General features: G+C 52.8%; 1 protein-coding gene across 1 annotated transcript in view; it reads right to left on the bottom strand.

Annotated features, from left to right (window-relative positions):
* Positions 1 to 15247: 15247 nt before the first annotated feature.
* The window catches only part of GRHL1 (grainyhead like transcription factor 1), a 57934-nt gene continuing 46701 nt past the window's right edge, over positions 15248 to 26480 (bottom strand). Inside the window, exons 10-15 of the mRNA XM_040496044.1 lie at positions 25457 to 25596; positions 24347 to 24384; positions 21973 to 22064; positions 21551 to 21636; positions 18094 to 18158; positions 15248 to 16961 (exon numbers count right to left, since the gene is read on the bottom strand). Coding sequence (XP_040351978.1) covers positions 16847 to 16961; positions 18094 to 18158; positions 21551 to 21636; positions 21973 to 22064; positions 24347 to 24384; positions 25457 to 25596 — 536 coding nt within the window. The 3' untranslated portion in view covers positions 15248 to 16846. The remainder of the gene's footprint in view (positions 16962 to 18093; positions 18159 to 21550; positions 21637 to 21972; positions 22065 to 24346; positions 24385 to 25456; positions 25597 to 26480) is intronic.

Below are 26480 nucleotides of genomic sequence, written 5' to 3'. Positions count from 1 at the left end.
GGCACCAAGGGACAGCTGGGTGGAGACCCCTGCTGGCTGTGATTCCCCCTCTGCCCGGAAGCACCCACCCCAGGCTGCAGTCAGTGCCCTTCTTCGGTGTCCTCATGTGGCATCTGTTCACCCACGTTTATCAGAATTACCATTTCCCGCTCATCTCCACCCTGAACTAGGAGCTCCAGCCGCTCTGAGCACAGGGGAGGTGGCTGTTGGCTGGGCTCACCCCGCCCCGGGAAGTTAGGGAACCGCCTCCCCAGGATGAGCTTAGAAAACGCCTCCTGCCCTGATTTGTCCCGAGCCCTTTCCGAAATACCTTCCTTGGGTCACTCTCTGGGCATCTGCAGAGCGGGCCAGCGGCGGGGGGGGTGGGGCGCAAGGGCTCCACGCTCACTGTTTGGGGTTTGGGAGCGGCTTCATTGCCTTTCCCTCTGCCTCCTGCCAGGTGGAGACTCAGGAGGGCAGGAGGGACATCACTGGTGCTGCTGGTCCCTGGGCCAGAAGGCGGGAGGTAATTGACAGAGGCAGTTACCAAGATGGACAGCCTGGGGTTTGCTGCATTTGTCGCAAAGCAAGTGTTTCCTGCTGAAGCCTGGTGCTCAGCTCGCCGCTGGGGAGAGATGGGTGTGACACAGTTCTTGCCCTCATGGGGTCCACTTACGACCTTTGTGACCCTGGGCAGGTTGCTTAACCTCTCTGAGCCTGTTTCCTCTGCTTATAGGAATGTCATGGGGATTAGATGAGATGATGCTTGTATAAATTCTTGGCAAAGGTGCCTGCCACATGTCAACTACTCAATAAATGACGACTAAAAACCTGTCCTGTGATCGGGAGGCTCACAAAGAAAGTAATGATAATGATATGGCCTGGTAAGTGCAACGGGAGAGGAGAGTATCGTGGGGCTGTGGCAATACCCAGGGCAGAGCTATTTTATTTTATTTTATTTTATTTTATTTTATTTTATTTTATTTTATTTTTTAAATGTTCACTTATTTTGGAGAGAGTGCAAGTGGGGGAGGGGCAGAGAGAGGGGACAGAGGATCCGAAGCGGGCTCTGTGCTGACAGCGGCGAGCCGGATGTGGGGCTCAAACTCACAAACCACAAGATCATGACCCGAACCAAAGTCGGACGCTCAACCGACCGAGTCACCCAGGTGCCCCGGCCAGAGCTATTTTAGCCACTCATCTCCGAGGTTCTTAAAGAGGAGATAAATGCATTGTAATTAAGCAAACACGAGAGAGGGGACAGTTGTCTGCTCCAGAAGAGTCCCAGTCATATCAGACAGAATGGCCTCCAGGGAGGGAAGCTTCAGCCTTGTCCCCTGGAGTGGGCAGGACTTGGCGACTGGCTTCTAACAAAGTACAGAAAGGGAACATAGTAACTCTGCAGTGGGAAGAGTTTGCAGACATGCCCAAGCAAGGGGTGGGAGGTGGGCACTACCCTCAGTGGTTGTAAGTTGCATTGACGTTATGGACCCCCAAGAGAGGTGAGCAGGGCACTTCAGCTCTGTGTTATTCTTCCTTAATTCCATGACCCCAGTCAAATCATGAGCATCGCTGTACAAACCCAAATCAAAGGACACTGAAAAATGCCTCATCAGGAGTCTTCAAAGGAGTCCAAGTCATGACTCAAGGAGAGACTGAGGAACCATCCCAGATGGGAGGAGACTAAGGAGACATAGGACTAATTGCACCGTGGTCCCCGGATGGGACCCAGGAATCATGAAAGCGCATTGGTGGGAAAACTGGCAAACTCCGAATAAAGCCTGAGGTTAAGTCTGTAGTATTATCTCAATGTTGATTTCTTAGTTCTGAGGAACAGACCCTGTCACATAAGATGCTAGCATTAAGGAAGCTGGGTGCAGGGTATCCCAGAACTCTCTGTACCATCTTGGCAAATCTTCAGTAAATCTAAACTTATTACCAAATTAAAAAAAATTTTTTTAACGTTTATTTGGTTTTGAGAGAGAGAGAGAGACAGAACATGAGCTGGGGAGGGGCAGAGAAAGAGAGGGAGACACAGAATTGGAAGCAGGCTCCAGGCTCTGAGCTGTCAGCACAGAGCCCGACGCGGGGCTCGAACTCACAAACTTCGAGACCGTGACCTGAGCCAAAGTCAGACGCCCAACCGACTGGGCCACCCAGGCCCCCCTCCCCCATTTTTTTTTTTTTAAATAACATGCCGTCAGAAATGAATCGGAGCAGGTTTCCAGGTAGCACACATATGTGTGTATGCGTGTACATACGTGGATTAGGGAGCGGTATGTGCATGCCACATGGGCTGGAGGGGAGACCGTGAAGACTCGGCGGGAGCCTTGAGCATGCCTGGATCTGAGTGTCAGGGAGTCCTGGGAGACAGGCAGGGCCACTAGGGGCAAAGTCTCTGCTAAGCCACAGTGAGGAGCTTGGGTTTCCAGGAAACGGGATGTGTCGTGCCAGCCAGAGCTGACCCCTCAACTCTCAGGGGAACCGGACGGATGACTGGGCAGGGACGGGTGTCCCTCAGGGTGGGCCACGAAGGCACCTGACCAGCCATTCCAAAATGCAGTGGGGGAGTCGAGTCCCGGAGGAGGGGCCGCAGGGCTGGGCACAGGGCGTGCAGAGGAAGGGGGATTTAGAGCCAGGGGTGGGCGGCTCCGGGCGGGGACAGGCTACTCCTGACTCGTCAAGGTCGCCTGAGGCCTGTGGACTGGTCTGCCATGCCAGGCTGACTCTTGGGGGGTGCCCAGGGGCGTCCCGGAGGGTGGTGAGGCGAGATCGCCAAGTGGCCGTGGGATGTCTGCCCTTCTTCAGGGGGATCCACTGGGCTACCTGCACAGAGACAATAGGTGACCAGCTGTGGCAGGTGGCTCCCACGTGTGAATCCAGGCCACCTCTGTCCCCTCGGGCACGTGGACAAGGGCACCCACAGAGGGAACGCCAGCTAACTGCTCGTTAACCCACGGAGCCGATCTCCATCAGCGCGAGGTGGGGCGAGGCCGTAAGGTAATCCAGATAAACGTCACTGGGAAATTTGTAGCATAGAAAGTGTGTAAAGGATCAACTTGCATGTGAACCCTGAGAAAGCTTTGGGACTTATTAACAAAGTGCTTTCAATTCATGCCAAGCACTCCGGATTTCTCACTCCTGTTATTAGGAGTAGGAGCGATATCATGTTAACATAAAGTAAACGAACGGTTAATGATGTTGGCCACCATTTATCACAGGAGGTGTGCCGGTCACTGTCGGCACAGGGGTTTTCATGATCTCATTTCATTTTGACACGGATTTTTGCATCATAGGCACAGATGACCCCCATCTTCCAGAGGGGGCATTTGAGGACGGGGAGGTTAGGGAACTTGTCCAGATCATACAGCTGATTGGTGGTAGGGGGTGGGGGGCCAGCTCGGCCCTTTGCCCGTTTGCCCCTGACCTTGCCCGTAGCGAGAGCGCTCTGAAGGCCATCATGTGCCGCTGTCTGGAAACTCCTTGAACAACGTTCTTGTGGCTGGTCCAATTGAAGATTTATTTTAATAATTTTACATCATCATTCAAATAAATGTTAATATTATTACTGCAAAAGTAACCGTCCTCATTATAGAAAACAGAGAAATAGAGAAAAGTACGTGAAAAGAAAGCAGAGAACGCCTGCGTGGCTCAGTCGGTTAAGCGTCCGCCTCTTGGTTGAGACTCGGGTAGTGATCTCACGGTTTGCGAGTTCAAGCCCCGCATCGGGCTCCGCGCTGAGAGCGCAGGGTCCGCTTGGGATCCTCTCTCTCCCTCCCTGTCTGTGCCTCCCTGCCTCTCTCTCTCAAAATAAATAAATAAACTTAAAAAAAATTTTTTAATAGAAAGTAACATTTTTCTCTGCTCCTTCCCCCTCTCTGCCTCCCCTCTGCCTCTCCTTCCTCTCTCTCATCCTGCGGACAAACAGTGAGAGTCTCCCCCCTTTTCGCATCCACTCCGCCTCCGAAGGCAGGTTATCGGCGCCAGCCCTATTTCTCTATGTTTACATATAGAACACACATTTTCTTTTAGCTTGGGTTTGGCTTTTGGAAGTCATGCGTGCATCCGGTGAGCTATATGTCACCCTGAAGTTCTCCTTCTGCCCTGGACGTCTTCTGTCCGGGTCCACACTGACAGCCTTTGCCCTTTTGTTTTACGGACCCGCAGGAGCCCACTTATCCCAGATCCTCAGTCTCTTGAACTTTAGAATGGGAGTAACCGGGACACCTGGGGGGCTCCGTCGGTTACGCGTCCGACTTCGGCTCGGGTCATGATCTCGCGGTTCGTGGGTTCGAGCCCCGTGGAGGGCTCTGTGTTGACAGCTCGGAGCCCGGAGCCTGCTTCGGATTCTGTGTCTCTCTCTCTCTCTCTGCCCTTCCCCTGCTCATGCTCTGTCTGTCTGTCTCTCTCTCTCAAAAATAAACATTAAAAAAATTAAAATAAATAAATAGATGGAAGTAATAATACTTCCCCAGCTGAGATGTTTTAAGAATTAACAGGTTCAGTTCCACAAAACGTGGCCCTTAGAGAAATCAAATCGCCCGCGCCAGGGACGAGGTCCCTGCTGTTGGACCGGTTTGTGTGCGATGTGGGCTGGAGGGGACAGCCGGCCGCCTCACTCTGTGGGACCCTGAGGGCTGTGCGCGCGGGACCCCCGGAAACCCCGGGAGGGGCAGGGCCCGGAGTCCCACGAGCGGGGGAGGCAGCTCCCGAGCTCAGGTGCAGAAGGCCACCGAGTTTGCACCCCCAGGCTGGCGGGCCAGGCCCGGGCTGGGTGGTCCCAGGAAGCTCTTGGGGTGCGCACCGTCCTACAGCCAGGCCTTAGAGCATTCTGGACACCACCTCACGCGCTTTGCTGCGGAGACGTTTCGGCGCCGGGCTCGGAGACCATTTAAGTTCCCAGCTCTCGGGCTCCCTGGCTCCAGTTCACAAAGCTCTGGGTGGGGGAGGAAGGGAGGGGACAAGGGTGTCACAGGCCCAGCGCATTCTTCTGGGTGGGGGCTGGTCAGAGGGGTGCTGGAAGCTCCCTGTCCCACAGGGTCCTACTGCGGGCTTTGTCTGGTGCTCGGGGAGCAGGAAACTCCCCACGCTGGGAAAAATCCTCCCAGCACAGGGGTGGGCCTGGCCACCACTTCCTCTGCAGAGGGACGTATCCACGCTGATGGCCTCAGCAGCCAGTGGGGAGGAGGCCGGGAGCGGTCATGGGGAAGCGGGCCCCTCCCTGCCCCAGACTCGGTTTCCCCTTCTGGCTATCAGAGGATGTTGTTAGTACAGTGGCAAAGGGTTAGAGGAGAAGGTTGGATCAAACAGCCCACGTGGGCTTCAACCAGCCCCTCTGGATTCCAGCACGTGTCTGGGCTCCAGGATCGGGGAGCATTTGTCCTCAAGATCGCCCCATCCGTGTGTACCCCTGCTCTTGACTGAGAGGGCGTGAACAGGTTAAATGACCCCCACCCCCATCCATGAATTCATCTCGGCTGATGGCCTGAGACAGCGAGCTTTGAGTACACGCACAGTCTGGGGGTGGGGGACTGTGGGGGACACACAGGTGACCAGGCATCAGGGACGGGACCAGAGGAAGTAAGCGAGGTAGGAGGGACCGGAGGCAGACAGGCACCTCATCCTAGGCTCAGAACACCGCCTCCCGGCCATATTTGAGCTGAGCTTCAAAGAGGAAGGGGAGGGGCCTCTGGGTGGCTCAGTGGGTTGAGCATCTGACTCTTGCTTTCGGCTCAGGTTCATGAGTTCAAGCCCCGTGTCGGGCTCTGTGCTGACGGCGCAGAACCTGCTGGGGATTCTCTCTCTCCTCTCTGACCCTCTCTTGTTTGCTCTCTCTTTCTCTCTCCCAAAATAAATAAGTAAACTTTAAAATTTTTTTTTCAACGTTTATTTATTTTTGGGACAGAGAGAGACAGAGCATGAACGGGGGAGGGGCAGAGAGAGAGGGAGACACAGAATCGGAAACAGGCTCCAGGCTCTGAGCCATCAGCCCAGAGCCCGACGCGGGGCTCGAACTCATGGAGCGTGAGATCGTGACCTGGCTGAAGTTGGACGCTCAACCGAGTGCGCCACCCAGGCGCCCCAAATATTGTTCATTTTGATCACTCGACTAAGGTGACGTCTGCCGGGCTTTCCGCTGTAGACGCGCTGCTCTTTTATTCCGTAATTCGTAAATATTCTGAGGGATGACACTCTGAAAGTACGTGAATACCTGATCCTTTATTAAAAATTTGGTGTATTCTGTCAGTTTACATCTGTGTGTACATAAGATTATGATCTTCTATTTTGTTCTGGGACAGTCACTTAATCTGAAGCCCGAGCTGTCCTAGATTTGGCCGGCGGAGCCCCGTTGAGCTGACACTGGGGTCCTTCCTCCGTGTCCCCATCCTTGAGCACGTTCTTGCTTTCTGCTCAACGAGGTGCTCCGGGCTCATCTTGTGCTCTGCCCCACCCCCGTCCCCGGGACTGGCCGTTTCTCCAAGGAACTCAGACTCCTTCTGGTGGAGAAGGGCTCTGGGATGCCCAGGTTTGGGCCTCAAGTGTGCCCACTGTTGTAAGGGGGTCCCAGCTCCCAGGCCCTCTCAGCTGCCCTGGGAGAGCAGCTACACACACATGCACACACACACACACACACACACACACACATGCACACATGCACACGGACATGCACACACATTCGTGCACGTACACACATGTACATGCATGCACACACTCATACGCGCACGCACACATGTGTGCACACGCGTGTGCACACACATGCACGTTGATACTTCTGAATCTGTAAATATTGGAAACTTGGGTTCCCGGAGGGAGCGTCTCCAGTTCCAACCAACAACGTAGGTCCGCTCCAGTTCCCTCCTTTCCTGTGTTCTTCTAACCCTTCTCTGACAGGGAGAAAGCCGGCTTCCATCATGTATTCACCTCTCAGACCAGCCCCTGGGTGCAGCAGCCAGGCATCCGGCTCCCTGGACGTTTCCAGATGTCTGGGACACATCTAGAAATACAATTAGATTCCCCTTTTCACCTGCCCCAGGCCCCCGAGCTCTGGGCCCTCCTCACCAGGTATGATGTCCTTTCAAGCTCTGGATAAGGGCTGTAGTCATCCCCCGGCCCCCACCCCACACAGCCTGTGAGCCCCCAGAAACTGTCCCTGAGGGGACAGGAAGGCAGGGAGCCCGCCCAGGAGCTGGGCAGGTGCAGGTTGCCCGGCACTTGCCCAGGGCTGGGAGCCGGAGGAGGCTGGCCTGGGAAGGGCACAGCCCCTGGAGATCTGGAAGGAAGCCCCAGGGCTCTGTGGGTGGCCTGGGACACCACTGCCTGGCCTGCTTGCTGATAAGTCCTCACTGCTTCCCCAGACCACTGTCTTGACTCTGGTGCCTCTGTCCTACAATCCCCAAGCAGTCGGGACAGTTCTGGTGCCGCCTCTGATAAGACAGCAGGCTGGAGGCGCTTTACGGGAGGTGGGAGGAGGGCATCTGATGTCTGCCGGCTTCCATCTAGATGGGGCTCCCTGAGACGCTGGGGGAGGGGTAGCCAAGGCGGCCTCCCTACATCCCCTCTCTGATCAGGGAGCTACGGAGGCAGGATTGGGGCCTGGCCCCGCGTCCCTCTGGGGAAGTGGCTTTTCCTGCCCCTCAGGCAGGGGTGAGGAGGCTGGGAGCCCCCAGCCCCCTGCATCCCTGCCTCCCCAAAGCCAGCTCTTTGCTCCGGGGTCTGGGCAGGGCCTGGGGTTGGGGCTGGGGGTCGCCAGGGCCCAGTCTGTCTGGCCTCCGCTCGCCTCTGTGCCTCAGTTTCTCCATCCATGCCTTGGGCTCAGGAGTGGGAAGACCCGGCGTATCGAGGTCGAGGGAATTAGAAGCAGACAAGAGAGGCTGGGGATGCGGGGAGGGTCCCATGATGATGACTGAGAGAAAGTGGGTCACTGAGGCCCCACCCTCAGGACTAACGCCGACCAGCGACATGCAGGGGGCCGGGAAGGTCCCCGAGGTTGGGCAGGGCGGGCGCTGTGCTGATCCGGGGCAGGCGCCGGGGGCCTCGGTGCACAGAGGGTGGCCCCCCGTCCCGCTCCAGCCTGGTCCCAGCCCTGCAGGCCTGCGACGGACCTCCTCGGGGGGGGGGGCCCGGTTCCCTTCCCTGTTTGCCACTGTGGCCTTCAGGCCCAAGCAAGGGCGGGGGTGCTGGGAATCGACCGAGAAGCCCTGCGCCGGCAACATGTGACTCCTGGAAACTTTAGGGGCCTGGAATCATCTGGAGGCCCGGGCTGGAAGTGGGGGAAAGGTCTCAGCGTCGCGCCAGCCGTGGGCTGTGCGCCAGGGCCGGCGGGAGAAAGGCAGCCGGCGGCCAGCTGGGCCAGACACCCACAGGCCGGCCCCTGCCTGGCCCTCAGCCACCCGGGAAGGCTGCACAAACCTCACACGGGCCTGGCCAGCATCTGGCCTCCCAGGCGGGCGGGCCGGGCGCGAGGAGGCCGCGGAAGGAGGCCCCCCTGCAGCCGCCTCCCCGGCTGCCTCCGACCCGGGGGTCCCCAGGCGGGGGCCTGGCTTCCTAACGGGAGGGGTTCCTGCAGCCAGGGCCGGGGCCGGGAGCGGAGAGCCAGGCAGAGGGGCCTGGGCGCAGGGCGTCGGCGGGTGCGAGCCTCCTCCGGGGGGCTTTCCGCCAACTGTCCGTCTTCTCACAGCTGTGGGCAGAGGCTGTCAGAGGAGGGACAGGGAAAGAATGGCGAGGGGACCTGCGGCACTCACCGTTCCAGAGTTTCCTCCCTCAGCTAGGCCTGTCCCCTCTAGGCCACAGAGCCGATGGCTTTGAGGACAGATGCCATGGGAACAAAAATGCAAAAGGGAGCCAGCTATTGGGAGCGGGACGGAAACGACGAGGGCACTGCTGCCTTCGGAGTGCCGAGGCCACATGGCTCTGGGGGAGGCTGAGAGCCGGCCGGCTCTGCCCACTGCTGTGTGACACGGGCTGGGCCGCTGAGCCTCTCGGAGCCCGCGTGCTTCTTTGCAAAGTGGCGCCGATGATCTCTGCCCTCCCGCCTCACAGCGTGGCCTTGAGTCGAACCGACGGCACTACCGACGTGGGAACCAAGAGCCGCTCCCTCCTCCCGCTTGGTTTCCCCCTGGGGCCCTTCTGGGGCGGGGCCACCGTCCCCCGGGCACCTTTGCCCTCTGGAGCCACAGCTCCCTGAGCCTGACTGCGTGGCCTGCAGGATGTTTGTTCACTCTTATCACAGCCAGCACGCACGCAAACAGAGACGAACGCTCCGTGCTGGTCCCTGGCAACCGGGCCATCCGTGCCGGCCACCGGGCTCACCTCGGGCTCCCTCTGCAGCCACGGGGACGAGATGTCCCCCGCTCCGTCTGGTCCAGCGGGACGCGGACGTGGGAGCATCCAACTTGCTGAGCGCCGGGGGACTGCAGCAGAGCTGGCTGTCCCCGGTCCCGGGGGCCAGGGGGGCCGTGCCCGTCCACAACCCCCCTCCCTGCGCGGCTGAGCCTAAGATCGGGTCACACAGGCTACCCACAGTGCCCGCCTCGGGCACAGGGTCACCCCTAGACCCTGCCCAGGGATGAGGAGCCTCGACAGGTGGCCTGCACACCTCCCACGGGAGCGCTCTTTGACCTTGGGTTTAGACACACAACTCAGAAACGGAGGGCTTGCGGGTTCCCGTAGGCCCTCAGACCTGAAAGGGGGCAAGTCTGTGCATTTGTGTGGGAACAAACAATTTGTTAGCAGGGCTTTATTTTTTTAGAGCAGTTTTCGGGGCGCCTGGGCGGCTCGGTCGGTTGAGTGTCCGACTTCGGCTCAGGTCACAATCTCACGGTTCGTGAGTTCGAGCCCACGTTGGGCTCTGGGCTGACAGCTCGGAGCCCGGAGCCTGCTTCGGGCTCTGTGCCTCCCTCTCTCTCTGACCTTCCCTCACTTGCACTCTGTGTGGGTCTCTCTCAAAAATAAATAAACATCAAAAAAAATTTAGAGCAGTTTTAGGTTCACGGCAACATTGGGGAGGTACAGAGGTTTCCCCTCTACCCTCTTCCCTGCACATGCACAGCCTTCTCCACTATGCACATCCCCCACCAGAGGATATATTTGCCACAACCGTTCAACCCACACAATACACTGTTATCAGCCAAAGTCCACAGTTTACATTAGGGCTCGTTCTTGGTGTTGTGCCTTCTACGCGTTTGGACAATTGTGTAATGACGCGTGGGCATGTATCCATCATTGTACTATTTTCACTGCTCTACGGGCCCCTGGATGGCTCAGCTGGTTAAGCCTCCGACTTCAGCACAGGCCAGGATCTCACGTTTCGCGAGATCGAGCCCCTCCGCGAGCGCAGAGCCCACATCGGATCCTCTCTCTCTCTCTCTCTCTCTCTCTCTCTCTCTCGCTGCCTCTCCTCCGGCCCCCCGCCTCAAACATAAACATTAACACGCCCCCCTCCCCCAAAAACCAGAATTAAAAAAAATGTTTCCACTGCTCTGAAAATCCTCTGTGTTCTACCTATCCATTCGTTCCCCATAAACCCTGGCAACCCCCGATCTTTTCACTGTCTGCATCACTTCCCTTTTTCCCGAAAGTCCTATGGTTGGAATCACGCGGCACGTGGTCTTTTCCGATCGGCTTTGTTCACCTAGACACATGCATTTAGGCTGCCTGCACATCGCTTCATGACTTGCGTAGCTCATTGCTTTTGAGCACTGAAAATGTTCCATTGTCTCATGGACCACGGTTTCTTTATCCGCTCACCTACCGAAGGACACCTGGGTTGCTCCCAAGTTTTGGCAATTAGGAATAAAACCATCACGAACATTTGTGTGCAGGCTTTTGTGTGGACCTAAGGTTTCAGCTTGCTGGGGGCAAACACCGAGGAGCACGACCGCTGGGTCACAGGGTAACGGTCTGGTTTTGTAAGGGGCCACCCGGCTGTCTCCCAGAGTGGCCGCTCCCCTCTGCACTCCCACCAGTGAGCGTTCCTGCTTCTCCTGGCCCTGGCCCAGCGGGCGGTGTCCTCAGGGCTCCAGGGTTTGGTCCTTCTGGTCAGCGTGCAGTGGGGTCTCCTCGTGGTTCTAATTTGCACCTCCTCGAGATCGTCTGATGTGGGGCATCTTTCCACACTCTTGCCATCTGTATACCTTCTTCGGTGAGGTGTCTGTTAAGGTGTTTGGCCTGTTTTTTTAATCAGGTAGTTTGTTGTCTTATTGTGGAGTATGAAAAGTTCTTTGTGTATTTTGAGTAACAGTCCTTTGCTAGACGATTCTTGGCAACTATTCTCTCCCAGGCTGGGGCTCGTCTTCTCGTTCTCCCCACCTTGCCTTTCACAAAGGAGACGTTTGTAATTTTAGTCAAATCCGACTTATCAATTATTTCTCTCGTGGATTGTGCTTTGGTGTTGTTTCTAAAAAGCCCTTGGCATACCCAGAGGGATCTAGGTTTTCTCTTGTGCTATCTGCTAGGAGTTTTATAGCTTTGCACTTTACATCTAGGCTCGTGATCCACTGTGAGTTAATTTTTTGTGACAGTTAAAAGGTCTGTGTCTAGATTCATTTGGGCAGAAAACTCTGTATCCATTCCAAAGGGTAATATGTGAACCGCACTGGCACTTTCCTTTCCCACCGTCCTTTACGGCGGCCTAGGCAGAGCAGGCCTGCGTGATCAACTCCCTGGTGAGCTTTAAACTTCTGAGACCAGAAGGAATCACGGCCCCCTCCTGCAGATGGTTGTTTACAGCGTGAGGCCTGTCCTCCAGATGAGATAACAGGCCAGCTGGAATCCTTAAACATTTTTGCATCCTGTAATTTCCCTGGTCAGTGGTTGAGGTCTTGACATATACTGAGACAGAAAGGGAGAAAAGGAAAAGAAAAAGAAAAGAAAAAAAAGAAAAAGAGACAGAAGGAGAGAGAAAAAAAGAGAGAGAGAAAAAAGAAAAAGAGAAAGAAAAAGAAAGAGAGAAAGAGAAGGAAAAGAAAAAAAGGAAGGTCCTCAATGGAAATAGGAAGTAAAAAATTATCTTGCACTTTTTTAGTTTGTATCACTTAAGATTTTCCTGAAAATTAAGCAAATTGTGCTTTTTTTTTTTTCAGTAGGGCAAAGAAACCAGGTCACGCGAGAAATGGAGAGCTAACCATGACGTGACTGGGTGTCCTCAGAAAGTCCCTGCACTCAGGCTGGTGTGCGCTCGTGTGTGAGGCGGTGTCCCTGGGCTGTGGGCTTAATTTTCCGTAAAGAATGACAGGGAAATCATGCACTGAAGGGAGTAGAGGTCAGAAGACAAACTCCACTCCCGATCACTGAAACGACCCTCCTTCGAGCACACAAAGGGCACCTACACCTGAGCTCGGGTGCGCGCCTGGGAATGGGAAAGCTGGAGGGAAAGAAAGTCCCATCTTCGCTCCCAATCACCGAAAGAAACCCCGCCCACCAGATTCCCTCCCCTTCCTCAGAATTCTAGAACTTGGAAAAGAGAGCGGTAGAGCTCCTCTTTTGCAGCAACATACAAGAGAACATTCCAGAAAGAACAAGATATCTTCCAGGGGCTGACACTGGACTGCTCGAGTCTGTGAAAATCTATTGGTCATCGCTATCAACTAGCCCCTCAATGGGAATCAGATGGCATGCTCAAAACATCATAATTCAAGGAGGGGGTTTTTTGGGGGTTTTTTTTTTTTTTTTAATGTTTATTTATTTTGAGAGAGAGAGTGTCAGGTCATCGGTGAGCTGGGAAAGGGAGTTTGTGGGGAAAAGGGCATGTGACAGTGGAGGGAAATGGTGGACGTCTATCTCGTTAGTGTCGCCTCCTGACCCTTGCAGCTGGGAGGGGGGCTCTATGCTCCTTTCATTAGATCCGGTGGGGATTCAAGGACCTTGTCAAGGGTCTGGTACAGTCAGATGAAGCGTATGGCAGGGACGGATGGTGGGGTGCACGGAAGGGCACAAGACGCGAGAAAGCAGGACAACGGACGGAGTATTTCAAGGACGTACGTACACAGTTCGCAAGCACAAAGGGCCGCCGAACACGAAGTTATGTTCGACTTCAACTCCAACGCAAGAAGCACCAATCCAGGCGGGAAGATGTCGGGAAAGACTCTCAGACTCGGTGGGTAGGAATGCAAATCGGTTTCACTGAGGAGGGCAACGTGGCAGTGCCCACAACGTATTTACGGACCGTGTCTGGTGACCCAGCACTCGTGTGCCGGGGGCGCAAGGGCAGACGTGTCGGCCTGTCTCCTTCTGTGATGGCGGAACCTGGCCTGGGCGCCCTCCAGTGGGCTCAGATCAGGTGACGATCCCGGCGTCTGACAGGACCGTGCAGTCAGGAACCAGAGCACATCCAAAGGATGGCGATAAATGAAAACGTTTGCAGAAAAAAAAAAGGGGGGGGGCGCCTGGGTGGCTCAGTCGGTTGAGCGTCCAACTTCAGCTCAGGTCATGACCTCACGGTTCGTGAGTTCAAGGCCCGCGTCAGGCTCTGTGCTGATGGCTCAGAGCCCGGAGCCTGCCCACTCATATTCTGTCTCGCTCTCTCTCTCTCTCAAAGATAAATATTAAAAAAAAGTAAAAAAATAAATAAATAAAACAAAAAAGAAAGAAAAGGAAGGAAAAACCAGTCCACTATTTGTAAAACCGTCTCAGGAGTAGCCTCCGTTGCCTGAGGGAGTCGTGTGTGGCTGTGGAGAGACCACCCACGCTTATCTCTGGGGAGCGAGATAAGGAGAGGTAGGAAATCTCTGAGAGAAATCTTCTCATGGAGCTCAACACTCACTCTAATGGCTTATGTTTTTCTTTTTCTTTTTTTAATGTTTATTTTTGAGACAGAGACAGAGCATGAACGGGGGAGGGTCAGAGAGAGGGAGACACAGAATCTGAAATAGGCTCCAGACTCCGAGCTGTCATCACAGAGCCCGACGCGGGGCTCGAACTCACGGACTGTGAGAGATCGTGACCTGAGCCGAAGTCGGATGCTTCACTGACTGAGCCACCCAGGCGCCCCTATGTTTTTCTTTATCTTAGCCTGTGTTACATTCACAGTAAGAGGGCTGAGACAGAATTTGGCTGAAAGATTCGAAGGGCTAAACTTCTTTGGCTAAAGAAGTTCAGGGCCAAGTGCATGTGAGACCGAGGAGACGTGAATGGAGAGGAACCACCCGTGTGCCTGCTGTTACCCTACACCTGCTGGGCCAGCCCTCGGGCGTGGGTTTAAGGTCTGACTACGTCGCGTGCTGACTGGGTGGCCTGGATTTGCCACACATCGGTGACCAAATTTGCAGGTGAGAGGCCAGTATCGCCAACACTGGATGACACTGCTCACCGCTTCCCCCAGAGTAGCCGGAGGGACGGAAACCAGGTGCAGAGTGCTCTCTGCGGGGTCCTACCAAGACGCAGTCCCACATCTGCCTTCTTCTGGGACTTCCTCCCTGCCGAGTCTCGTCCGCCTCACGCAACCCCCTTCTGGGCGCTCTCTCAGGGACTTCTTCACTGACGGCGCCTCGTTAAACAGACCACGCCGACTCTGTGGCCTGCTGCTCCGGGTCCAGCCCGGACTGCCTTGTGAGCTTCTGACTTGTAAACAGCCTCTCTGCTAACTGACAAAGGGAGAAAGAGACGCAGCTGCGTGCGGGAAGGTCAGGGAGCAGAAGGGAACCCAGGGAGCTCCCTGGAGCCTTGGTAAACGTGGAGTCTGGCGAAAGGCTCGGAGTCCGGCTCTGGGGCCGCTGAGTGACAGGAGCGGAGTCTGCCCCTAGATTCTCCACTTGTGGCCCAAGGACTAACGTGAACAACGAATAGGTATCACGGGAGATCCAGCAGGCAGTTCGCGTCATTGATCCGATCATGTATTCGTTAGAAATGTATTTTAGTGCCCATCACATTCAGGCCCTGGATTCCCTGAATAAACTCCTGACAGCTGTTTGATTCAGAGAGTCTGACGAACTGAAACATTATCGGCAGATTTTTTAAAACCAAACATGCTCTGTTAAGCTTTTAAAAAACTAAGAACCCTTAAGATTTTGGGTCTCGAAGCGTCTACCTTCGGCTTTAGTGGTTACATTTTGGTAACAGTGGCAATTGTTCGGGGCTCCCTTATTTAACAGTTACTTGGGTCATTTCGGACACCTGTACGGAAAACTGAAGCCGAAGGGAAAAGAGGACTCTCCGTTTGAGAAATGAGAACGCCAGGGAGGTTCTTCTCAGCCCCACGAGGTTACGATCTCACACCGCGCGTTAGCGAGTAACGGAAGGGTAAAGGGAAATGGAGTTGACAGGAAGTGACATCTTACGAAATAGATATACAAAATTTAATCCCTTTGGTTTAAAATGCATCTTCAGTGATACAGTGAAAAACAACAAACAAGACAAAAATTAATTTCATAACACAAAATATAAAATAGTCATGACCCGTGTCCCATGGTATCTTATCTTAGAAAACCAGCCATTTAATTTAGTTCACATACTTCATTAGGACAGTTTAACGTAAAAATGCAACTACAAGTCCTACTTACACAAATGACCTACTCTAGCTCCCTGAACCTGGATACCCGTGATTGTACTTGTTATAAAATTACACTCTTTAGTACATTTATATATTTCAACACGTGTACAAATTGTTCCCCTGCCAGAGTAATACAGTCTCACGCACTCATGAGTGCTTTCCAGAATGGTCTGCAGCACACAAGGTGCTCGAAGCCTGAGGGCTCTGGAACACGACGAACTAGAAATCACTTCGCGTAACAGGAAGATGAGGAAGGACTCCATTTGGGGTCGTATCACCGAGGCCACGATAATCGCGGCATGTGTTAGGATTGCTGCGCGTTCGCTGTCGCGGGGACACACGACTGAGAACGGCATACGCAACAGACGGGAAATGCGCTGGCGTTCTTCCTTTACTTCGTTCGTTAGGGCAGAAATCCGAATAACCAACCGCATTCTCAAGAGCAAACAGAATCTCTGCCGTTTGGGCGGGTTTTGCCGTGCTCTGGGATGACTGCTGTTGGCGAGGACGCAGACGAGGCGTTTTGGTGAGTTCCACCAAGCACAGGACTCGGTCTGCTTGGTAGACGTTACCAAAAATAACTTAACCTTTCGTTTAGGGAAAGTCTGCAAGGTAGACCTTGTTGCATCTCTATGCTGTATGTACAGACACCGTATTTATATATTATCTATTTGTATAAGACACGTATATACACATTTACAGACACAGGCCTTCAAAAACGTATTGCACTTATATACAATGCAGCGTTAGCTTAACTGATTCACACTCTCACCCATTTAGGTTCTTCATGAGAAAGGCAGGTGATATGTTCAAGAAAGTTGCACGGGGAGATTTCAGGAACATGCCCTACTTGAGTAAACATTTTCTGGAGGCGGAGAGGCTGAGGGAGAAAGGGCGCACCCCCCCCCCCCTTGGGGCGCCGCTCCCCCTACCCTGAGGCAGTCGGTCACGCTGAGCTCGGGCAAGGGCACAGCACCCTGAAAGCCAAGCCCGCTGCCTTTTCTGACCTGCACTGGTGAGCAGGCCCACTAACATTGAAGAGACAAATATTCCAGTATTTTTATATAAATGACGTAGCAGATATTCTAAAGGTTCCCAGAGAGTCTATTAAATCTTGGAATAAAGGCTTCACTTTTAATCCTAAGTATCTCTATCAGAAAATTCAAACACGATGGCATATGGATTCCTCGGCTGCCTGAAAAACGCCAGTGCGACGTGCTGAACGCGATCTACCAGCCAAACACAACGCCGTCTCCAACCCGAAAGGAGTCCCTTCCACCGGCATCCGCCCACGCCTGCGATGCACCTGCTTCCGGTGGGTAAGACCTACGTGAGGCCTTCATGAACTCGCTGGGGGGTGGGGGGGGGGTGGGCGGTGTGCCCTCAGATCTCAGTGAGGGTGAGTTTGTACGACCCCCCCACTTCCTCGATCTGCAGCTGGAAGGTGTCTTCATTGGAGTAATGCTTCACGATGTTGTCGTCCATGTTCACCAGAATCCTGGAAGACGAGCGAGACCCTCGTGCTCATCCCTGCCCGACTGCGAGCCAGACCCGGTTTCCCAGTCAGCGCCGCCGCTCACTGGCCGCGGCACGGGAGGTGCGTCACTTACAAAACCTCCCTAAGCCTCGATCCCCTCATCTGTGGAACGGGGGTAACCACGGTGCCTACCTTGAGGGGCTCAAGTAAAGCGCTTATAACAGTGTGGGAACCGAGGGAAAACAAACCGTGCCGGCCTCTTCCCGGTTACCACTTCAGCACGTGGTCACGACTCGATACGCAGGAGCCCTCACAACACACGAACCACGTCTGCGGGAGCCGCACCGCGCCGGGCCGGCTTCCCAAGGCGCATCGGTAAAATTAACCTACGGGATCTGGAGCCACGGCTCCCTGACGAGTCATCTTCCCTGGCAACAGATCCTCAAAGTTTAACCGAACTGCTAGTAAGTCCAACGCTCCCTGGTAGGCCCATCGAGAAAGTTCCAATTAGGATCTGCCTTAGAATTAAGCCACACTCGGCTTACCCGTGTCAAACAGCACAGACGCTCAAGTGAAACGGGACTAAAAATGTTCATTTCTGGACGAGGCAGCAACGTCCAGTGACTGAAAACATGATCCAGGACAGAATACAGAAGGAGCAGAGACTGAGCCGGAACCAGGGCCTTGGCACTGACCTCTGCCCGACTGTGGCCGCGGCTCAGGCTCTCTGCACCTCAGCTGCCTTGCGTGTGAACTCCTGACTTACTGAACATCACACCAGCTCAGAGGGCAGTGTGGGAACTTGGCGTGCGAAGCGCCCGATCGGGTGCCTGCCTCACGATGAGGGCTCAGTAAACGGGGTAGCGGCCGTGGTTACCCTTCCTAAATCTCGACCTGGGCTCTGGGATCTGGAGCCATTTCACTGCTGCCAAGCAAGGCAAGAGCACATAAGAATTTTGCTTGGAAAAAAAGATCCACAAAGTTGTCTCAGAAAGGTAGATCAATTTCGTGTGGATAACTTAAGAAAAAATACATCCTCGCATTCACGTCTGTACAACTCTTTCTAGACTGGGCACAAACGCACGTGAATAGCGTTCATGTGACGTGAGACTAATATTATTTAGAGGGAGGAGAAATGCCAGTTAATGCTTACCCTTTTTTACATTTCTTGAATATTTTCCCAATCTTGTCATGGGGCACATCATACTTGTCTGAGATCTAAAAGAACCAAGAAAAATAATTACAAAATGCTAATCTCATGGCTTTAAAACACAAATTATAAATACTATGCCCAGTCACTCAGCTTTCTGTCTTTCAAAAATGCACGTGCAAAGACATACACGAAACCACGCACATCCCCAGGGGGTGGGGGCGTCACCTGCCTTTGGAGGGGCTGCAATCAGGTGCCTGTCACTTCCCCTCAGTTTGCTGAAGTCCCTAAGTGTCCTGTATGGTCATCCTTTTAGAAAATGAACACTTTATAGAGAGCTTTAGGTTTATAAACAATTGAGCAGAAAGCACACAGCTGCACACCCACCAGACCCTGGGTGCCACCATCTCACGTCCCTGCGGGGCTTTCGTCGTCCGTGAGGAGCCAACATCGCTCCAGCATCATAACTAGCATCCACAGTTCCCATTAGGTTCACACTCTATGGCTTTTGAGAAGCGTGTAAGGGCACGTAGCCACACCGTCGCGAGTATTCTGATCAAGCGTAGAAATCAACACAAGTGACTGTCCTCATCAGCACAGACCCTCCCTTCGAGTACCACGGGACGCGGTGACGACTGACGAGCGTCCGGCACAAAGCAGGAGTTCGCTTCCAGAAGGAAACAAACATTTCAATGTCCCACAGCCCACAGGAAACGTCCAAGTCCCTGATCACAAGCCAGGAAGGGCGCCTCGGCCAGATCTACCCGAGGCCTCTCCAGGGAGAACACAGACTTTCACAAAACCATCAGGGCTCCGGCCACTGTGGCTGCAGCCGCTGGGGTGGGGCCCTCTGCCCCTCCCGGGCCCCAGCTCACCCACCCCCCTTGCTACCATCGGCGAGGGTCCACACGGAGCAGGGAAATCAGTACAGGGTCAAGTCTGCAGGCTTCCTACGAGCGCCCAGAGGCTATCTTGAGAGAGAGAGGATGAATTAATCCAAGGATGAGCTGACTCCGTCTGGGCCAAATGCTTTATTCAGAATTGTGCAGACCACCCCTAAACTGGGGCCACAGCTGACCTTCCATACGAAGAGCAGAACTCAAGGCGGCACGGAGAAAGGCCAGAAGGCCAGCCTTGGGACCGCTGTCGGGCTCACAAAACACCCCTTTCAGCCCACATCCAAGCTCTCGTACAAACAGATCCACTTCCTTTTGTTTTAAAAGAATGATCAATGTTTATCTTTCAATTTTTTTAATGATTTCTTTAAAGTTTATTTATTTTGAGAGAGCGAGAGAGCGAATCCACGAGCAAGGGAGGGGCGGAGAGAGAGGGAGGGAAAGAGGGAGAGAGAGAATCCCAAGCAGGCTCCGTGCTGCAAGCGCAGAGCCTAATGCAGGCCTCGAACTCGCAAGCCGTGAGATGGTGACCTGAGCCGAAGTTGGACGCTTAACCGACTGAGCCACTCGGGCGCCCCAAACAAATCCACCTCTTTTCTGTATCACTGGCTAGTAATTCCTCGGGTGTTTGTGGAACATCCATTACGAAACACTGACAAATTCTCTACGGGCTACAAGCAAGTTGTATCTGCACTGTAAAGTCTCAACCATTCTCGTTTCTTCTCTCTCCATAATTAGGAGTTTGCGTGGTTCTAAATGAGGAAGGGTTACCAGAAGACAAGGTAAGAAAGGGTAACCGAGGAGAAATCGCAGGAAGCTGAAAAACAACACAGAGCAGAGGCTAACGGTGGCACTGGCTGTGGTGGGGGAAGGCAATATGCTGGGAGATGCCCCTGAGCTCAGGGACCCCGAGAGACCGTGGTTCCCCCAGTCCTCGTCCCTGTACCCCACCACTTTCTGTTTCTTCACTGCATTTATCAGTGCCTGGAAAATTACTTCTTAGTTTCTTTGCCCATTTAAAAACATTTTCTTTTTTTATTTTTAGAGAGAGAGAGAGGGCACACGTGAGCCAGGGAGAGGGGCAGAGGGAGGGAGAGAGAATCTTCAGCAGGCTCCACACTAAGGGCTCAATCCCATGATCCTGGGGTGATGACCTGGGCCGAAATCAAGAGTCAGACGCTCAACCTGCCGAGCCACCCAGGCGCTCCTTCTTTGCCTATTTTATTGTCCCCACCTTCCTAACTAGCACCCAAACTCCATTTGGCAATGTGTCACTTAACTCTTGTAACTCGAGAAGCCAGAACACTATCTGGCATAAAGCAGATGCTTAACAAATATTGTTCATTGAATTGAACGCACCGCAGCTGTCCGGAGAACCAGAGGAAACAGGTTTCTAGCCCAGTTACGCACATGCTCTGAGCTCAAAGATGCCTATGACCTACAGGGGGCTGACAAATATCAGGATACAGTGTAGATTCTTTGAATTTTGTCCTGGAGCAAAGCCAAAATGGGCTCCTTCTCAGGCCATCTCTTGTTGAAGTCCCAGAAGGCCCGGCTGGGGTAACTTTATTCACTGCTGAGGTCTTGTGAGAAAGACTTACGGTCGTCACTGGCTACATGTCTACATTTTCAAAAATAGGCTTTGGGTAAGGACTTGACATAAGCTCCGTCGTTCCCCAGGATCGGGCGTTTCGAAGGCCGACCAAGGAGCCACTGTTTTTATGTATGAAATTTTCCGAGATCTCTATTTGATTAAAAATAATTTTTGTCAGGGTCTAAATGGTTTGTTAAACGGCAATCTGCTTTTAACCAAGTATATAACAAACTACGACATGGATCAGGGTGCCCGGGTGGCTCAGTCGGTTAAGAGTCTGTCTTTGGCTCAGGTCACGATCTCACAGTTAGTGTGAGTCCCCCATCAGGCTCCATGCTGATGGTGTGGAGGCTGCTTCGAATTCTCTCTCTTCCCCGCCCTCTCTCTACTCCTTCTCCCACTTGCACTCTCTCAAAATAACTAAACCCAAAAAAAGAGTAGAATGTTTAAGAAAACAAACGAACAAGCAAAAACTACTGCACGGACCATCGCAAAAGCACTCAATTCAGGGGGTGCCTGGGTAGCTCGGTCGGTTGAGCATCCGATTTCAGCTCAGGTCACGACCTCACGGTGCGGGAGTTCGAGCCCTTGCATCAGGCTTGCCGCTGACAGTGCAGAGCCTGCTTGGGTCCTCTGTCCCCCTCTCTCTCTGCTCCGCCCCCAAATATATAAAACATTAAAAAAAAAACCCAAAAACAAAAGCACTCAATTCAGTTCAGTAGACATCACTCAGAGGTTACCGTCTGCCAACTAGTCTGCTGGGTGAGACCCTGTAAGACCCAGTGGGGATGGCCCGGCAGATGACTCAGGGCCACGTGTGGCTGGATGAAACGTGTGCCACACAGCACAGGCTGCAGAGATTTCAGTGTAACAGAGAATCTGGAAGGTCTGATAAAATTTGTTTCAGAGAAAACTTCTACTTAAGCGGGTTTTACTTTCAAAAGAGGGCTTCCAAGTTTCCACTACTTACGGCCTCCATCAAGCCTTTCAAAGACGGAGTCTTAAGCATCAGGGCATCAAAGACTTCCTCTGACTCCTTCCGCACATACAGCAGCACTAATTCCCAGCCAGGAGTACAGCGGGGGGGAGAGAGAAAGGACGCGGTTATTCATATGAGCAAAATAAGAGACTCTGGAGAGCGGTTGAAATAAAAAGAGACATCTGCATCAGGAACAGTAAACATGAACCAAAGTCAACTCCATCTTGAGGAACGTGGCTCTCAGCTTCTTGGAACTCTGCTAGAAGCCCAAGCTTCAAGCCAAGAGCTGGCCTGACGGAAGAATGCTCGAGAAAGTCAAGCCAGACAGGGTTGGTTTGAGCAATTCATGCTTTTGACAGAGTCAGAATTCACTTCTAACTGAAAGCTCCCACAAGAAATGTGAACCAACGCACCTCTCTTTGGTTCTTCCACCCGAGTCAGCTTAGCAGGAGTTGGAATGGCAAAGTCATCCTCTGATCCGTACGGACCCCTTTTCAAGTTAGACCTGCAGGCAATCCAAACGAGGCAATCAGTGATGCCGACTGAAAACATCGCTTGCGGGAACAAAAGAGAGATTTAGGGTACGTTACCGAAGTTTAGATTTAACATGACCTTGGTTCTTTACCTGGTCCAGCTTCCTCAGTCTGTGGATGAAAACCTGAGGCCCAAGGGAAGACAGTGACTGAACCAGCTCACACAACGTAATGGCAGAGCTGGGACTACACTCAGGTCACCTGCCAAACACCCTCCATCGCTCTCACACTAGATCAAGCTGCCTTTGCAGGAACGCAGGGCTTCTTTTCAGGAAACATTTTATGGAGGAGGTAGAACCTGAGATACGTACATCAAGGTGCTAACAGGAGAGAACACGTCAACCAAGGGGGGAAGTGTAGCCACAGAGCCGGGCTGGCTAAGATACGATGCTCTGCAGGAAGACAAATCCAGAAGGCTGGACTCTACTATGGAATACCTTGATCATTTGGCTATAAGGAACTTCCGACTTAATGCTGCAGGCATTTAGGAAACCTTTCAAAGGTTCGTGAGACGAGAATGCTGTACTCAACGCGTGTGTGTGGTGGAGACTGGAGGGGACTCCAGGACCCGCAGCAGAACCTGGGAGAGGACCCTGGAGACCATCACAGCATAAAATCCCAAAGGGTCAGAATACAGTAGTGTCTGTGCAAAGAAAGAGGGGAAGGAGACACCGCTGAGGACCGAGTGGTTCCAAGGCTCAGTCACAGGGTGCAAGTTCTACGCTGTGAGGGAGGTCAGTGGGGGCGAGCGGGGAAACAGTCCCATAACTGGAAGTGAAGAAAGGGAGTGCTTGGCTTTGAGCAGAACGACACTTCAGGCACAGGGATTGGGCCTTAAAATACTCAGCGTGTCCGTCTCAGTGGCCGGCACATCCCAGACCTCCCCTGAGAGCACGTGCAGGCTCTGAGCACACGAGGAGTTAGAGGCAGTGGAGGACTGGCCTTCAGAGGAAAAGGCTCCATAGGCAACGTGGGTCTGAAGGGGGAGCCCGGAAGAGGGGACCGGCCCCTCAACACGGTAGAGCGCTGAGGAGGGGGTCTGGGGGCGCGGGCAGTCAGGGCCCGAGCGGACCAAGGAGGGCGCCCGTGTGCTGGGGGAGGGGGGTGACAGCAACGGCGCGAGAGTCAGGAGCACACCCAGGGCTGGGCTCCCTCTGGAGAAGGAGCAGGTTCTCAAGCTGGGACGGGAAAACACAAGCACCTGGAAGACATCGTGCCTGAAGGTGAGGAAGGCGCTCCAGGAGCTGGGGGGAGGGTCACGTCAGGGGACCCAGGGGCAGCTTGAAGGGGTCCGCCGACCTACTGCGACAATGTGAGCAAGTAAATGACGTGCGACTTGTTGAATAAAGTTGGAAACCAGGAGCCCGTACCGATATAAAGAAAAAAATGAATAAATTCGAAGTCTGATGAGGAATGAGATCTTTAAAAGCCACAAAGCACCTCCCCACAAACCACTGATTACAAAATAGCTTCGCGGGGGAGAAGCCTGGCAGACACGGCCTTGATCCAGCGATCCGAGTGAACAGCACGAGCAGGGGGTAACACGGAAATTATGCTACCTGACAGGATGCACAGAGGATGCACCATTATGTCTGGGAAATTCCTGCCGAGGTGCAGAGTCATCTGAATCTAATCATGAGAAAACAACGAACAAACCCAAACCGAAGGACATTCTAAGCAACGGGTTTCTAATCTTCAGAAGTAGTGGGTCAGGAAAGTCAAGGAGAGACTGGACTGTCTGAGGCTGAAGGAGACAACTGAATACACGGGGTCGGAATCGGATCCTTTTTTGCTATAAAGGACATTATTGGAACAACCGGCAAAACTCAAATGAGGAACGAGGACTGGCTGGGACTAGTGTCTTGTTAATATCCCGACTCTGTTATGTGGGAGACTGTCCTCGTTTGCAAGAAATACACACGTATTTAGGAATGGTGGGTCACTGAGTTTGCAAGGGACTCAGGAAAAAATTAGTTCTTTGTATTATACTTGCAATTTTTCTGTAAGTTTGAGATTGTTTACAGATAAAAAGAACCTGTTAAACAAAACAGGGGCGCCTGGCTGGCTCAGTGGGTTAAGCATCCAACTCTGGCTCAGGTCATGATCTCGAGGTTTGTGAGTTCGAGCCCCGCAGCGCAGAGCCCGCTTTGGATCCCCGTCCCCCACCCTTTGTCCCTCCCCTGCTCATGCTCTCTCTCCCGCTCTCAAAAATAAACAAACATTTAAACAAAATAAAACAAAACAGAAGCCTTACCCTTCACCCTCCAGTTCTTCTGAGGCCAGAGGAAGGACCTAAAACCAAAAAAATAGACAGCTTTTCAAGTATATGCTCAAAGTATTTCAGACCGTTAAGTGACTTATTCCTAAAATGAAAATAATTTTGAATTTGACCAACCTCGTACACCACCCTTTAGCCTTATTTTTCAATTACCAGATTCTTACAGGTATCTGGAACTCCTCTAAGCCAGCGGCTGGGAAACTATGGCCCACGAGCCGAGTCTGGCCCAGTGCCTGTTTATATAAATAAAGTACGTAGTGGCAAACAGCCACACTCAGTCACTGGCACGTTGTTTATGGCTGCTTCGGCACTACAACGGCAGAGCTGAACAGTCACATCAGACACTGTGTAACCCCAAAAGCCTGCAATATTTACTATTTGAGCCTTTACAGAGAAAGTTGGCTGACCCCCTGCTCACCAGAAGCTTCTCATTAGAAACTGGATACACTGGCAATGCCCCCCACCCCCACCCCAGACCTCTAAATAAAGTCACGAGCCCAGAGAAATCTGGGCGCCAAGCGCACGGCAGGGTCTCTTCTGCATACTTTTTTGAGCTCTGCACAGAAAGCAGGCTCCACTCTATGCAAGCTGTTATCTCTATGAAGCTTCTGCTCAAAGCAGGGTGTGGCTAGTTTCACATTAGTTGCCAAGATCCGGCGATCCATGTGCCAACTGCGATTCAGTAACCAAAACCACGGAAAGAGCCTTTGGGCGTTCTTTCTGCCCTTAGGGCCTCTACCCTAGGTACTCCTCTGGCTTTTCCCTCCTGCCCAGAACCACACGAGTTAAATCCACAAGACCACAGACTCAGACTTCAAATTATGTTACTGTTCCAGCATCTTTAAATGAACAAAGATACAAACACGCAGGTACAGAGTGAAGCTGACGCTGACGGGCTTGGTCCTGCATTTCTGTCAACAGTGCTTACACACACTTCCCAACTGAATGTTCCAGACAGCTGACCCATAACACTGGTCAAACCTCGCTAAATTTTGGCCTCTGTGTACAACGAACGCCAAAGACCTTCTCTGTGTCGAGTCTTAGTTCCTCACAACCGCCCCGGGATCCGGGATCCTGGTTACTTACGTGAGTTCCCCGCTGAAGGTTGGCAAAGTGCACATCGGGAATGAAAAGGACAGGCTGAGTGTCCAGATCAACAAAGGGTTTGAAAACCGTGATATCCATTCGTTTGTGAGAGGGAAGCAGTGGCACTTTGACGTCGGAAACTGAAAAAGAAAAAAAAAAAATGCAGACACCCTGGTCAACAGCTTATATACACAGACTAGATACAGGCCACAGAGCACTTTGCTCAGATTTAAGAAACTTAAACTGCAGCACTATATAAGGTACGGGTCACATGGCCTAAACAAAGAAGAAAAGCACGGTTTATGTGAAGAAATATGTTGCTTGTATTTATACTACAATCAACTGAACGTCTTACCAAAATCAGAGAAAAGCCTATTTTTAAATATAGACAGACACATAAAGAAAATTTGAAGCAGCATGTTTAATTTCCGTCTGAAAGGCTAAAGCTTCAAACTGCATACACATAACTCAGAAGCAATTTCACCTTAGCTATCCTGATTAAACAGCCGACATTCTAACAGCAATGCACTCTGGTCTTTCAGAGCCCACCACACCTTTAGACCTCCAACTTGACCTCAGAACTTAACCTTAGAGAAGCTCAAAATAAGTATGACTGTCTAGGCTTTTTATTTATTAAATTGCAGACTCCGTTTTCCCCTGTCATCTGCTCTGCAGTGCTCGGTGATGAGCTCTCCTGGGCGTCTGTACGTGGATGCCGGTCGGGGGGCCTGACCAACGTGCTACGGGGCAAATGTCTGCTGAGCCAGACAGACTGTTCAGAGACCAGGTGCTAGCGGCCCACGTACTGCCGATGGAACACTACTGCCACAGAGCAGCATTTTCTTCCCCTTGTAGTTGAGAGATACAGGATTTTGTGAATATGAACACTGGTTACATGGAAGGAAGGAAGGAAGGAAGGAAGGAAGGAAGGAAGGAAGGAAGAAAGGGAGGGAGGAAGGAAGGAAGGAATGAAGGAAAGAAGGAAGGGAGGGAGGGAGGAAGGGAGAAAGGGAGGGAGAAAGGG

Source organism: Herpailurus yagouaroundi, unplaced genomic scaffold (assembly GCF_014898765.1).
Source record: "Herpailurus yagouaroundi ecotype Mexico unplaced genomic scaffold, PumYag 188, whole genome shotgun sequence".
Taxonomy (NCBI): Eukaryota; Metazoa; Chordata; class Mammalia; order Carnivora; family Felidae; genus Herpailurus; species Herpailurus yagouaroundi.
The sequence above is the reverse complement of the archived record's forward strand: the minus strand, read 5'-3'. Positions and strand labels throughout refer to the sequence as shown.